Here is a 15673-nt window from a genome sequence, read left to right as displayed (position 1 = left end):
TTCTTCTGCCAGTGTTCCTACTTTGTCTTTTTATCTTTCACTGTGCTAATTTCTTTGTGGCATAGGCAAAGGAGCCTAGCAAATGGAGTTGGCAAGACCCAACTTCCTTCAATATAGACAGAGCAAGAGAAGGGCAATGAACTAGCACATACATATTGTAAATTATAAGTTGAGAAGCATAAAACAACCTCCTGGAGATCAGGGGAAACAGGAACTTACAAATTTTCACAGTATTAGGTTATATCAAATGCATTTACACACCCTGGGAAATAACAAAGAGTTAAAGAGGGATAGAGAGGTATAATTTGGTATCCATAAGTAAAAATTAAGTACAAATAACCAGTTTGAAATGTAGGCATTAGAATCCAAAAATTACTTTTTTTAAAAAAGATTTTATTTATTCATTTGAAAGAGAGAGGAGAGAACATGAGTAGGGGGAAAATACAGAGGGAGAGGGAGAAGTAGACTCCCCGCTGAACTGGGTGTCCAACCTGGGGCTTGATCTCAGGACCTGGAGATCATAATCTGAGCAGAAGGCAGGTGCTTAACCATGTGAGCCACTCAGGTACCCCCCAAAATACTTCTCTTAATTTTTGCTGATATCTTTGCTATTTTACATTTTTTGGTTCTCTGATGTTAATTCCCACATCTGTTTGGAAATTGTACTTTGTAATTACTGATATTAACTTGCTGACTTGTCATTGCTTTTTCTCATGAGGGTAGATTATAAAGGGAAGTTGTAAGTATTTGAGTTTTCTGTTGATTTGAAACCATGTAAATAAGATGTTCCAGTTCAGTAGTCAGTGGGCGCTCATCTGCAATAAGGAAGGCAAACATAATAGGGAATTAAAAAAAAAAAAAAGAAGGATCCAATCAGTGAAGAAAGTGAAAACATATCCTTTCAGTTAGCCTTACATTTTCTGTCCTATTATTTATTTTGCATGGTAGTGACTCCATGCAAAATAAATAATAGGACAGGCTAAAGCCTCTCTTATTTATTCCATGTACTACCAATGAGAAAAAGACTGATACCTTGAAGTACATACCACTCTACTTAAAAATAATCTCTGTAGATCCACATGCACTTATTTGGATAATTGAATTGAAAATTACTCCTTGTCTTTAATTAATTAGCTTAAAAGTTTTAGAAAGTAATTTTTTATTAATCAAGCTCTTTTTGGTAGAATTTAAATATCTGTGGCAGATGCCTGGTTCATTAATTACACATGCATCTTGCAATAATTAGTGTTTGGAAGAAAGCCCTGTATCTGGCATACTCTTATTCTTCATAAAAATGTGCATTTTGGAAAGTAATAAAGGAAGCATGTACAATTATAGAAATATAAGTTTATATACCCGCCCCCCCACACGCACACATGAAGCCCTAACCTGTACAGATATAATGAGGCTGTAGCTGTACCTAGGTAATTAATAAAATTCATTTACTTAGAAACATAAGCATCAAGTATGTGCAGGCACTAGGCTAGGCTCTAAGAACATAGAGTCACATAATTCCTGGCTTCAGTTTATAAGCCAGAGAAAAAAGCCTAAGTAGCTACTATAGGGGCTGTGAGAGATGACTATTGGCAGGGACCCCACGTGGCACAAAGAAGGGAGGTATCCCCAGGTGAAGATCGTCAGCAAGTTTTGAAGCTCAGAGCCGAGCCTCCGGATCTTGCATAGCCCAGTCCCAAGCCTTGGCTTCCTGCCCCTGGCAAGCTCCAGCTTGGTCTCCCACCTTGAGCTAACATCCCCCTGCGGTACACACAGCCACACCTCCTGCTTGCCTCTTACTTCCGGTTCTCAAGGGCACCCTTCGCAAAGTAGATTCCCCCGCCTCCCCCTCCCGCCCCCCTTCCCGCCCACACACACCACTTCCCACATCAAACAGATCATTTAGTCCCGAGGGTTACATTTCTCAGAAATATATCTGAGCGTTCACCTCCTCTGCACCCCCACTGCCTCGGCTGCCGTGTGGGTGCTAGCCATTTCTCAATTTGTTCTATCACAATGGTCTCCTAATCAGGTCTCTCCATCTCCTGTTTTGACCTGCTCTACTGCAACTTTCCCCTGGCAAGGAGCTGTCTTTCCAAAACATGTTATTCTCTTTCCCAGTACCCTCTGAAGGATCCCCACAGTGGTTCTCTAAACTTGCATATGTTCCCGAATCACACAGGGAAATTTCTTAAAACACAGAGTCTTCCTTAACCCAAATTTCCGGAAGTGGTGCCTGAGCAATCTGTCTTTTTAACAAGCTCTCCAGATGGCTCTTTGCTGTCAGCTGGGTCCCAGTTTGGGAACCAGGGTTTTGGAACTGCAAGATCAAGTCCAAACTTAGCACAAGGAGTCATTCACCTTGACTCTGACCCTGTACACAGCTTATACCACAGCCACAATTATATCCTTTTTCTGAAACTCCCACGGTTCCTTTTAAGCTTTTGTGTTGCCGCACATGTCATTCTCTCCAGAATTGCCTGTCACCTGCTTTGCCCTGGAAAGAATGCCCTACACCTTCTTTTTTGAAGCGTTGCCTGGTCTTTCAGCTGTGTAAGTTATGGGTCCTCCTCTGCTTCTAAAGACCTGTGCAAATCCCTTGCCATAGTGTTCTTTAACTTTTATTTGTGTGTTTCCATCATTGCACTTTGACTTCTTCAGGGGGTGAGGCTGCAGATTACTCATCTCTCTAATCTTACGTCCAGCGTTGTTCCTGGTTCATAACTGGCCCATGCGTAAATGAACAAATGGAGAAACGAATGAGCAGAGTTCTAGTTACACTGTGATAAAAATTAGCTATGTATGAGGCCATTACTCTTTATGAACTGAATAATTATATGCCTTCCAATGGAATACGATTAAGTGAAGTTAGCACAAAGTCATCAGCATTAGAGATGAAATGGAAACCAAAATAAATAAATGCTACTGCAAAAACATAATGTTTGCTTTCCCAGTACACGATTGAGGGAATAATTAAGCATTTAAATTAATGTAATGTTTGGCAGATGTCCAACATCTTAATTTTTCTTTTGCCTTTGTGTTCATTTATGGACTGTCAATATACACATACACATACCACGCAATTTTTTTCCAAATTCAACAATATTTTTCAGTATATTTCAGTTTTTCCTGGTATTACAGTATCCTCTTCTAGAGGGTTGGTAGTTTTTTTTTTTTTAAATGAAAATACCAGGAGCCCCCAACCACTAAGCAAGAAATTAGCACTTAATTGTATATCAGTTTACGATTCAATGTAAATTTAATAGACTTTGTTTTTCTTTGCCTTATATTCATTACTTCTATTTAGGTAATAAGCACTTTTTCCGCTGTGTGACTATGCCTCCTCCACTTCCTATACAGGTATTTCTTTTTGATGGAATTTGTAGGGAAGAGGTAGAGTATGTGACTCAGGCTTAGCCAACTAGCTCCAGTGAAGTGGCCAGGAAAGACACCCAATGCATGCCAGCCAATGAGAGCTACTCCCAATTCCTTTGTTCGGGCCATTGAGAAAGATGTGCTCTCTGCCCTGCAGTTGATGAACTGTTAGAACATAGGCCGCTTTTGCCATTGTGTTAGTAAAGCTGCCTGAGAATGACCACAGTGGCAGGCAAAGCCAAAAAGAGAGAGGCAGATTCTGCTATTTTTGAGCTTTGCATCCAGCGACGCTTGAACCCAGTTGCCTCTCAGAATTTACACTTATTTGAAATCACTCATTCTAAAGATTTTTTTTTTTTTGATCTTGATTGATTTTATTTTTTTATTTATTTTTTTTTTATTGTATATTTTTTTTTAATTTATTTTTTATTTTCAGCATAACAGTATTCATTATTTTTCACCACACCCAGTGCTCCATGCAATTCGTGCCCTTTATAATACCCACCACCTAGTACCCCAACCTCCCACCCCCCACCCCTTCAAAACCCTCAGATTGTTTTTCAGAGTCCATAGTCTCTCATGGTTCAAGAATTTTTTTTTTTTTTTGAGCTGATTTGAGTTTGGCTTCTCTAATTTACCATCGTAAGTGTCTCGACCTACTAGAAATTATGCCAAGATTTTATAACGTCATTGAATTTGTTATAGTTCACAAGAATTGTTTGAATTTTCTTTCTTTAAAAAAAAAAAATTTATGTATTTATTTGAGAGAGAGAGAGAACAAGCAGGGGGAGAGGCAGGCAGAGGAAGAGGGAGAATCAGGCTCACCACTGAGCTGGATCTCAGAACCCTGGCCCAAGGCAGATGTTTAACCAACTGAGCCACCCAGGCACCCCAATCGTTTGGATTTTCAATATAGCTCTTATCATCTATGAACCTCTAGAGACATATTTAAGTAGAGAATACACTGTACTAGTTTGTTGTGAAATCTTAAATAAGTCACTTAGTTCTGTGCTCCAGTTTACTCATTAATACCAAGACTCTCATGTACAATTATTATTCTATGAGAAAAACACTGACTTCATGTTAGAGCAGTTGACTACTATTTAAGTATCACAATTTCCTAGGCATATATGCTGTTGTGGTACATGGTGCATGTCGGGGTGGGTTGGGGTTGGGGGGAACAAGCACACGGAGAAAGTTCAATGACTTCATTTTGGATAATTCCGTACAGTTAAGTAATTTATTATTTATCATATTGTTATTATTAGTTTCTTCTATAATTAGTGGACTTGTTCCAGAAATGTGAGAACTGTTACAGGTTGTCAAATCTACCAAAGGATGAAAATAAATGTGTCTGAACAAATGTATTCACAATTTAGTTTCTTCTCCTCAAACTGGAACCAAATGCAGTTTTAAATTGGAATGAGAAGCCAGGACATTTTTGAAATATGTGTTTTCTGATTTATGGCCTGCCATGCACACATTGTACATCTGCTTTGTGAATGAGTAGCCTAATGGGAAACTGTTTTATCCTTGAGATATCCATCAGTGCTCCCACTGCCTGCAATCCTTTACGATAAAATTCATGATTCCTCTCTATATGTGAATCTATAAGTTGCTGAGCTTTGATAAGATGTAGAAAGTACTTAACTCTGTTAAAGACAGTTCATTCTCTGGAGCACATTCTTCCCTGTAAAGAACATGTTCCCCAGGCAGCAGTCTTCACTTGGGCTCGAATTAAACTCTCCTTACTTTTAGAGGTTCTAAAAGGTTTCTTCATTTTGTGTCATGCAGGAGGTCTTCCTTCCTTTCTCCCTTTCTTACCCCCCACTTTTGTGCATCTTTCTAAATATTAGATCACACTACAAATCCAAGGTCACAAAGTGGTGGCCTTTGGTCTAGATACAGCAAAGAAAACGTTTTGTTGGCAAAATATTGCGGAAAATTTAATATGAAAAACTGGAAGATCTGGCTCCACATGCCTACATGGCGATAATATTACTGATGTTGTATGGGCTTTCGAATTTAATACGGTCTCTCCAGTCCCTATTGATCACCCATGGCATTATCAATCAGGATGAGATTCAGCTGCATATAACTAAAAACACTCAATTATGGTGGCTTAACCACTAAGGGTTTATTTTTCTCTTATGTAAAATAAGCCTGAACGTAGGTGGTCAAGGGTTGATATGGCACTTCAGGGCCGTATGGAACCTGAGTTCCTTCCATTTTTCTGCCCCATCTTCCTTAGGACATGGCTCCTGGTCTCGAGGTCAGTTAACCATTCATAGTGGCTGAAGAGCTCCAGGTACTTTATCCATGGTGTAGGCAGAAGAAAAGCGAAGGGGAAAAAATTGGTATTCTGAGTAAACCTTTTTTAAAGTTATTTTCTAGAAACTCCACTTCACTACTTCTACTTGTATCTCACTGGCCAAAACTTAATTGCACTGCCACAATCAGCTGCAAATGCAATTGAGAAATATTGCCTTTTTTGGGGCACACAGGCTCATTAGTAAAATCCAGGTATTGTTACTAAGGAGAAGACATAAATATCAGTCTGCTACATTGCCCTGCAGGTTATTACTGACATATGGAAGAGATTGTGAATGCCTCTTAAGACCCAAGCTCCCCTTCTTCTATGTTAGAAGAAACCTGAGATTTACCTGGTCAGAGAGGAACTTGAAGAATGTTTCTCTAGGGCACCTCGGTGGTTCAGTCCTTTAAGGGCCTGCCTTCGGCTCAGGTCATGATCCCAGGGTCCTGGGATCAAGTCCCACGTTGGGATCCTTGCTCAGCAGGGAGTCTGCTTCTCCCTCTCCCTCTGCTTACTGCTCTGCTTGCTTGTGCTCTCTCTCTATGTCAAATAGGTAAATAAAATCTTTAAAATAAAAAGAATGTATTTCTAAAACTGCAAATTTTAAAAATAATTCTTCATGATCATAATCTTCTCTCCCTCCTATTATAGTACTTTTATTTTTTTAGGATTCACCAAAATGGGATTCCTAAGACTAATACGTACTAATACACATAAATAAAAAAATTGAGATCAATGGCTAAGTTCGTAGGAAGTGGGGCAATGCATGTTCTCAGAACGGTGTACAATGCAAGTGCATGTACACTTATCAGCTTTGCATATTTTTCTCATTTTATCGTATTTCTTTTAAGATTGTATTTATTTATTTGAGAGACGATGAGTGAGAGGGAGTGTGCATAAGCAGGGGGAGGGACAAAGAGAGAGCAAGAAATAGACTCCCTGCTGAGAAGGAGCCCAGCTTCATCATCCCAGGACCCCGAGATCATGACCTAAGCCCAAGGCATCCACTTAACCAACTGAACCACCCAGGTGCCCCTTTTTTCTCATTTTAAATGTTGTGAAGTGTGGGTTAAAGATGTTGCCATTGTTTAATTTGTATTTCCCTTACTATCAGCAATGAAAAGCCTCTTTTTCTATGATAGTTGTCTATTTTAATTGTCTTACTCCTCTGTAGGGAGTTTATGTTAATAGCCTTTGCCAATGTTTCTGTTGGATTATTTGCACTTTAATTATTGTTTTTAACTCTTAGAATATTAACCTTTGTTATATGTAATATAAATATTTTTTTAATCTATAATTTCTAGAAAAAGCTTTAGCCAATGAAAATCCAATTGTTTATACAACCAAGTCTTTCTGTTAATAGCTATGAGTCTCTACTTAAGAAAGTCTCTCCCACTTTGAGATTATACAAATATTTTCCTAAATTTTATTCTAATATATTTAGAGTCTTATTTTTGTTCTTTAACTAATTCATTCAATTGATATTTGTTGTGCACTTGTTATCAGCCCATTCCTTTTCAGATTTTAGAGGGCATGTTTTTCTGGTTGAGAGAGATAGATAATAAGCAAATAAACCAGTATATAAAAAAGGCATTTCATTAGAAAATTAAAACATGGTGACATGGGGGAGTGAGAAAGTCTCCTTGAGAATCGGTGGTCAGAACAGGCTGTCCTGAGCAAATGAAATTTAAATGGATTCTGGAATAACTAATGATAGGACAGAAGTCCAGGGAAAAGACACAGGTAGAAACAGGCTCAGTGTGTGTGAGGAAGAGCAAGAAGGCTTATGTGGCTAACTCATGAGGGACAGGAGAAGTTGGAAAGGGAGGCAGGCACCCGGATACAATGGGCTTAGCAGACCACAATGAGGAATATGGATTTTACTCTATATTGAAGATTTATGTAGTCTATCTGCAACTTGTGTTTATATGTAATATGATGTATGTGGGAGGGGGTGAGGGAGTCTAACCTGTATTTTCTTTCCAACTGATTTATATATTAAATAAACTTCATTTTTTTGCAGTGGTGATGGAGACCAGATAGTGATAGATCCCACAGATTCTCACCTCCTTTCAAACACTGTACAATATTATTACTATATGAAATATATTTTCAATTGAAATGAAGCATATAATGAGTATAAGATATTTTATCCCAGGGATGTAGCCATGGAGTAAAATCATTCCAGAACTTCATTTTAGAAGTTTGTGGGCAGCAGCAGTTGAGAAAGTCACTTATGAAAACTAGTTTTATTACTTTATAGTCACACAAAGCAGTTCCATCAAAAAAACAGCTCTAGTTGATCTGCCATTTTATTCACTGAACTTGAGCTCTTACACAAATGACTTTTGACCAATTCCAAAATCAAATCTAACCACAAAAGGCCAAGACCAGCCACCAAGGGAGACATTTAAGAGAATGTGCCATGGGCTCTGAAGGCAAGTCTGTAGGAGATCTTCTAAAAATATTCTGCACAATGGTAGCATGAAAAGAGTAAGCATGTAGGCCACAAGATAACCTCTGTGATGAGGAGGACACATTTTTGGATGTTTAAGTCTGTATGTCTAGGTAGTAAGTAAGAGTCATTAATTTAAAATTACACCACCGTCCTCTTGATTTGTCCATATAAGATCATTCTCTAATTTATAATATCCTTTCCTAAAATTCAAGCTTTAAACAACCCCATAGGTTATTTCTGCAAATTTATAGATTAAAATAGATTAAAGAATTCATTCTCAAGTCTCTTTCTCTTTTTTAAAGATTTTATTTATTTATTTATTTGAGAGACAGAGCTTGAGTGCATGAGCCAGAAGGGCAGAAAGAAGGGAAGAGAGAATCTTAAGCTGACTCTGTATTGCACTCTGAGATTGACACAGGGCTCCTTTTCACCACCCTGAGATGACAACCTGAGCCAAAACCAACAGCCAGACGCTTAACCAACTGAGCCACCCAGGAATCCACACCCTCAAGTGTCTTGATTCTAAGTTCAGTGCTGTCTCTACACTAAGTTAGTTGACTAAGATCACACAATGGGACTAGGGAGAAGCCAAGATTCACAGCCATTTCCTCTCACCATTAGGCTGTATGGACAGCTTGCCCATTTATCTATCTGCCCTTAATCAATATTCTTTGTGGATTTGATTGGTCTGCTAATTTGCAAATAGTCATCCTTGCAGCAAGTACTTATGTTGATTTAAAAGCAACAACAACATGTAGATCCTGGGTGGCTCAGTGGGTTAAAGCCTCTGTCTTTGGCTCAGGTCATGATCCCAGGGTCCTGGGATCGAGTTCTGCATCAGACTCTCTGCTTAGCAGGGAGCCAGCTTCCTTCTCTCTCTCTGCCTGCCTCTCTGCCTACTTTTGATCTGTCAAATAAATAAATAAAATCTTTAAAAAAATAATAACATTTCTCATTTTAACATAATGGAGATGAGTGATACGTGAGTTTCTTGGACATTTAAGATCCAGAAACATTTGCTAAGTTGGCCTTAAAACACAAATAACTTAGGAAATCTCACAGTAACTGGTTAACTAGTATATCAGTCAAAATTAAACAATGCTGTGGCATTACAACTAAAGAGCCCTGAAAAGAGCTGGGCTTTGGTCCGGGTCCTGTTCCCTAGTTTCTCTGAGATACTGGGAAAGTCACTTAAATTCTGTTGTCCTCTGTATCACTTAGTATTCTTAAATTTGATGTAAGCAATGAAAGCTGATTACTACCAACTTAAGCAAAAGGGGCTTTCTTGGAAAGATATTACAAGACTCACAAATGCTTGAAATGTTGGGTACCGGGCTTAGAAAGTGACAAGTTGATCTGAACTAAAAGGAAATTGGGGTGCTATTAGGGATGAATGGGTATGGGGCAAACAAACCCCACCCATCCACCACTGCTTTCCTTTTCTTGTCTAAGGATGATCTCTGTGAGCCCTTCTAGCTCCGACATCCTCTGCTTCTCTGTATTTGGAGGAGGAAGGGTACATATGCAAATAGGGTGGTCAGATGCACTCTCGCTAGATGTGCATCTGAAGGCTGCATGACGCTGAGGAAGGCTGAACCACAGCAACACTCCAGAGGCTCACCAATTCTGGCACTAGGAAGTAGGAAGTAGGAGGGGTCTTAAGCAAGCAAAGTGTTTTTGGGTAGACAAATTATGAGGAACAAGCATAAATAATGCCATCAGTGAGTGTTAGAAGCTTCCAAAGGTTTCTAACAGTTGCATCTTTTACAAAGAGCAGACTTGACTCCATGAAAGACTATCCTAGAAGCTTCCCTTATGCTGATGAGATACAGTATCTAGCACTGACCTGAGCTGCATATTTGAATACAATCTCTATGTAAATGTTGAAGAGCTTCCCAGATCAAAAGTTGAAAACTTTTCAAACAGTTGAAAACTGGTAGCCTGCAGGTCAGATATAGCCTGCAGAGAATTAGTTACCAACAGATAAAAAATATAGATTATCCCCCCACAAAGGGAAGTTTGGGCAGCACTGCGTCTACATCTCTGTGGAGCAAGTTTTCTACTGCCTTTGGTGGGGATGTGGACTCTCCATATCACCAAACCTCCTCAGGGTCCTCTTTACACATAATGCACCTGTTTGGACCCTGGGAGCATTCCAGTTCCTGACCCTTGATGTAACTATTTCTGTGACAAACCACACAAGGCCTGTATGTGAGCAGCCATCTTGAGGATCCACCAGTGTGGGTTTCCCTGATGGACCTGTTTAAGTTCCTAACCTCTGTTCTCAGGACCCATTTGGTAAGATCCTTTTGCTCCTGACTTACTACTGGTATTGCTGGAAACAACTGTTTACCCCAACCAACCCACATGTCCCTTTTCTGACACAGCTGATCTTCAGGTATCTTTTCTCAAAGATGAAATGACCTTAAATGACCTTAAATATCTGCTGTTGTGAAAGGCAGCAAAGAATCCTCACTTAGTGTCTTCTAAAATGTAGGGAGAAAAGCAACTATGCATCTGAACAGAACCACTTCTGCATGACTTCTTGGAAGACAATCACTGAGGAAAGCCTCCCCAGAGGATTATTTATCTGTTTTCTGTGAGTAGCTGTGGATGTGCTGGGCACTAGTTGGTGATGATGATTTCTCTAAGTTGTCTCTCTGCATGTTTGGTCCTATCTGGATGTTACTGCTCACATAATTCCTATCCCTGGTTTATAGCACACAATGTATTATAAGACCATTCACTTCCATCTTTAATTTGTGGGGTCCATTCTCTACCAAGCAGCCACCTTTCCTTGCTTAAATCTCTTTGATGGCTTCCAGGCTGCTTTTAGAAGTCTACAAATCCTTGTATTTTGATTCTTCTTATCTCCCTGGCTCCATCTCCCATTGCAACTTCCCTGACTCACTTCACTTGGACCATTTGGGTCTTCTTTGAATTGGTGAAAGGATCCAAGCTCTTTCCCACCTCAGGTCCTTGACTTGCCATTTCCTGTTCTGGAGGGCTCCCCTTCTTCCTCACCCTTTTCCCTATCTCCTGCCTCATCTTTAAAATGTCACTTTGTCAGAGAAGCCTTCCCTATCTTCCACTTCCCTCCCATTCTCCCACCCTTAATTTTCATTTCTCATAGCCCCCTGCTCTCTGGTATTGCTTTTAACACAATTTATGTTTTCCCACTAAACTGTGAACTCTTGAGATAAGGACCTTATCTATTTTGTGCCCAATGACTACTCAGGAGCAGTAGGGTCCCTGCCATAATTGAGTAGGTGAGCAAAACTTATCTGTCAGATAGGTGAAAAGCCCACTTTCCATCTCGCAGCCCAGTCTAACAACTTACTTTTAACTTCTGTTGTGAATAAGACATCCCTTCTTAGGGAAAATATTTTTTATTTCAGCTACATAAGCAAATTGATGATTTACCGGAAGATAAATCGGGTGGAAAGCTGTTAAACTTCTAGGTTCCCCAGGTGGGGTCCCACGCCATCACCCGAGAACTTGTTGGAAATGCACATTACCAGGCCCTTCTCCGGACCGCCTAAACAGGAAACTCCAGGGATGTGGCCCAGCAATCTGTTTCAGCAAGCCTTCCAGGTAACTCTGATGCACATTTAAGTTTGAAAACCATTGTTCTAGGCTTTCCAGTTTTTAACCTTTTTATCCTAATTTTTTGGGGTCCATAACCTTTGGTATAATCCTGCTGGTAAAACAGTAAAAGCCTGAACTATTGCAGAGGTTATCTTTGCCGTCATCCAAAAGCCTTGAATAACGGACCGTTCGTTTATAGAGAACATTATGTAGAACGCACTCCGAGGAGGTTTGTCTTCCTCGTGGGTACAGGCCTGCCCCTGGGGTGGCCTACAATCTAGACAATGTTGTAACACTTGTCCTGTGCAATGTAACAATGCACAGGTGTAAATGACTAAAAACTCCACGCGAAGGCAGAAGGGATACGGAGCAAGCCTTTGTTTACCCATCCCACCCGAGTGCTCACCCTCGGTCTGATATCGCTCATTTCCACCCAGAAAAGCGGATTCTCCAAGTTACAAGAAGGTTGTGTGTAGAACGTTTTCTATTAAGCCAGTTTTCCCCAGGGAAATGGAGAAGATATTCGCGGCTGCGGGTTGCAGTTCCTCCATCCTAGCACATTAGTAATTGAAACTAAAGAACCCTTCCAGCTTCAGGAGAATCAGAGGCTCCGGCCGACTTCCCCGCCCCTACCCTCTGGGAAAACCCGAAGTGGACTTCATTAACGTCGGGACGCGAGCGGCAGCTGGCGGCAGCACGTCACTGCGCATGCTCTCTCGCCCCTCCCGCTCGGAGCCGGAAGGGGGAGCGCTCGCGGCCTGGGCCTGGCCTGGCCGGGGCGGCGGCACCGGCGGCCATCTTGGCTTCCCGGGGCAAGGCGGCGTGGGGGGAAGAAGTTGTAGGGTGGGGGCAGGAGGGAGGAGGAGGGGAGAGAGGGGGAGGAGGCCGCGGCGGGGCAGGGCGGGGACTGTCTGCCCGCCTGGGTTGCGGAAGTGGTAGCCGCTGACCGAGCCTGCTGCTTTCTCGCTACTGCTTCGGCTTCCCGGCTCCCCCCCCGGACGGAGACGGCGGCCCGGCTGTGGATGGTCAGATAGCTCCGATCTCCTGCCGCCAATCCCTGGCCCCAATCAGCACGGAGCAGACGGCGGCAGCGGCAGTAGCAGGCGAGGAGGAAGATGGCGGGACGGCTGCCGGCCTGTGTGGTGGACTGTGGCACGGGGTAAGGGGGCTGACGGGCGGGGGAGGGGGTGGGGAAACTGAGGCGGAGGTGGGAAAATGGCGGGGGTGGGTGGAGGTCGGCAGATGTGTGCTGCGGCAAGGTGGTGCCGCCGGCCGTGTCAATCTTAGCCGCGCCGTGTTGCCAGGGGTGGGGCCCGGAGCCAGGGCCTCCCTTGTTGCCTGGCTTCACCGGCTGGGACCGGGGCGGGGGCGCGGGGCCGAGAAACCCCTTGGGAGCGGCTTGCTCCGTGCGACCCCTCCCAGCCCTTCCCCCATCGCGGTGGGCAGCGTCGCCCAAGGAGACGTGGGGCGGGTCGCTCCTCCAGGGCCCGCGGTGCGGTCGGGGTGGTCTCAGACCCCGTGCACCCGGCTCTCCTTTGCCTCCATGTCCCATCCTGCCCGTGGATTTGGGGACCGAGAGGATCGAGCGCGGGGACAGCCGGCAGAGGAGCGAGAAAAGAGAAGCACTCCTTGTGGGTTTTGCAAGATTGCTGTGACAACACTCTGCCCAGGGGTGTGGGTGGGGAAAGGGAAGAATCAGACTCTGAAAATGGGAACCTAGGTCGGGGCTTTTATTTGACCACCCACCTCCTCTCCTATTCCGACTCCGGTCTTTCCCATCTCCTACTGCGCCTATACCGGTGGACCAAGTCACATTTTAATTTGAGAGAGAAAGATGTCATGTGTTACTTCTCTTGCCTCAAAAAAGTCCCCCAGTGAGCAAGCGCGCTGCAACTTCCTTAGTTTTGTCAAAGCCGCTTCCTGCTTTCAGTCTTTTATACCCTTATAAGGTAGTTTTTCGCTTCCAACCTGAACGCATCTTATTAGAACTTTCAAAATTAAGCGTCTTCCAAACATTGAATTACAGGTGCCAGTTACCAGTTTATGTGAACTTAAAAATATATATGTATTGATGTTTCGTGGGGCGGGAGGACGGGAAGCACTAAAGAAAATAAGTTGTGTGCGTTCGTTTTGTGAAGGTATCTCAAAATCGAGAAGGAAGGTATAGAGCTATAAGGGGGCATGGTTGCTTTTCATGGAGTTACCAGATCTGTAGGATAGCCTTTTTAACTGTAGACTGCCGTTAAAGTGCATAAACAGGCATTTTAGAGTTTTGGCACACTTTGTATTTTCATTAGAAATACTGTCTATATTTTAATGTGGAATGACTTCTTAATGTTGCAGTGTTGGGAGTGTGTGCCCTGTGCCGATATATGGTTATATTTCTAATTCCCAAAATAATCCAGTGGGCGGGGGGTTATGAGAGGTAGAGTATTAGTGTAGTTGCCCTCCTTTCATTATTCACCAGACTTTTGTTGTTTAAGGGATTGTATACACAAACGCCTCATTCGGTTTGTTCTCTGTAAAACAGCTCTAGCTCTAGTCTTCATGCTCTGAACTTTGGTAGTGTGACTTTCCAAAATCCCAGCCGTGCATGGGGAAACACCGATTAGCTTTCCTTTGGGAAACAAGAGCCTACTTTAGCCTTGGAACTTCTAAATGTATTGTTTTGATGGACAGCTTATTAAATATTTTTTAAATCCTGTCTAATGTTCTTGAGCCTATATATATATATATATATATTTTTTTTTTTTTTTCTTTTTTTTCCTCCTCAGTCAAATTGGTGAGTAGCTTCATGCTTAGGGTCAGTTTTAAAATTAGATTAGTCCGAGTGAGAAGGAATTTTCAGGTGTGTTTTGTTCAAGTGAAAAATACTGCTACATAATTAATAATTTATGCTTTAGAAATTATTGGGTTGTTAATAAAATTAGTATAGATAATTGTAGTCCTAACAACTAACATGGTAACAAGTAAGATGTTACTTTTTCTCACTGTTTTTCCCCTTTCGAAATCAGTTCTGGTTATTTTTGCGTTAGTATACTAGGTATTTCATTGAGGTTAACTGTCCTTAAGTGACCTCCTTCTGATAGGGCAACCCTGAATTTGAAACACATGCTGAGTGACCAGGAGATGTGAGAGGGGTTCAATCCATACTTAGGGTTATTTTTGTGTTAATATTTCAGTTATTACTACATTATTACATTTTACTTGAATGCATTAATTTTACCTCACAAGGTGAGTAGTTAACTGGACACTCATGATTTAAATGGAACTAATTAGGATTCCCCATTGCCTTTCACCTTTTTTTTTTTTTCTTTAACCATCTGTCAGAGCTCCATTTATTTTGGTCTTCAAAAGGTTTTTGGTCTTTTGTGTTGCCTATTAATGCAACTCCTGGAAAGTCACACCTGCAGCTTTATTAGCACGAAGTGGATAGCTCTTTGAAATTGGGACTGTGATAAGCATATTTAAGTAAGGCCTTCACGGGGAGTTTTATGTTCCAGAGCACTGTGGTCCCCAGATGCAAATTGTGTGCCTGTAATTTGTGCTTTAGAGAATGCTTCATCTATTTGGTCTATAATTACAATTACCCACTTAACATAAGTGAAAAAATTAAAAAAATAAGTGAAAAGTTATAACCTGAATCTGGTTGCTTCTTCCATTTCATCATATAAGTTAGGAAAAAGATGACTGGAAAAAGTGGCCATCTATGAAACTTAGTGTTCACCAATAAGAAAAGCTATTTAAGAGTTAGGAAACACGCAGTTTAAACCCCAGACCAAAGTTAGAGATCCTTCAGCAAAGATCCTTTATCTCCACATAAGATAAAGAATCACCTAAGCTGAGATCATAAAAAAAAAAACTCCTTTGGAAAATTATTTAGAAATAATTGTTTCTTTCATATTGATGTCATCTCTGCACACTTTCTTGGTCTGCGTTGGAAT

At 41.5% G+C, this 15673-nt stretch overlaps 1 protein-coding gene and 1 long non-coding RNA gene across 2 annotated transcripts in view; one reads left to right on the top strand and one right to left on the bottom strand.

Moving 5' to 3' along the window:
• Positions 1 to 376: 376 nt before the first annotated feature.
• On the bottom strand, positions 377 to 12233 carry LOC309843665. Its single transcript, XR_014300273.1, has 3 exons — positions 12136 to 12233; positions 6033 to 6223; positions 377 to 815 (listed from the first exon to the last, which is right to left on the bottom strand). It is a non-coding gene; the product is annotated as an uncharacterized lncRNA (long non-coding RNA).
• A 398-nt stretch (positions 12234 to 12631) lies between these two features.
• The window catches only part of ACTR3 (actin related protein 3), a 59574-nt gene continuing 56532 nt past the window's right edge, over positions 12632 to 15673 (top strand). Inside the window, exon 1 of the mRNA XM_082689268.1 lies at positions 12632 to 12888. Within this exon, the coding sequence (XP_082545394.1) occupies positions 12845 to 12888 (44 nt within the window). The 5' untranslated portion in view covers positions 12632 to 12844. The remainder of the gene's footprint in view (positions 12889 to 15673) is intronic.

The sequence above is a fragment of the Mustela nivalis genome (genome assembly GCF_964662115.1).
Source record: "Mustela nivalis genome assembly, chromosome: 11".
Lineage (NCBI taxonomy): Eukaryota > Metazoa > Chordata > Mammalia > Carnivora > Mustelidae > Mustela > Mustela nivalis.
Note: the sequence above shows the minus strand (reverse complement) of the source record. Positions and strands in the feature narration are given on the sequence as shown.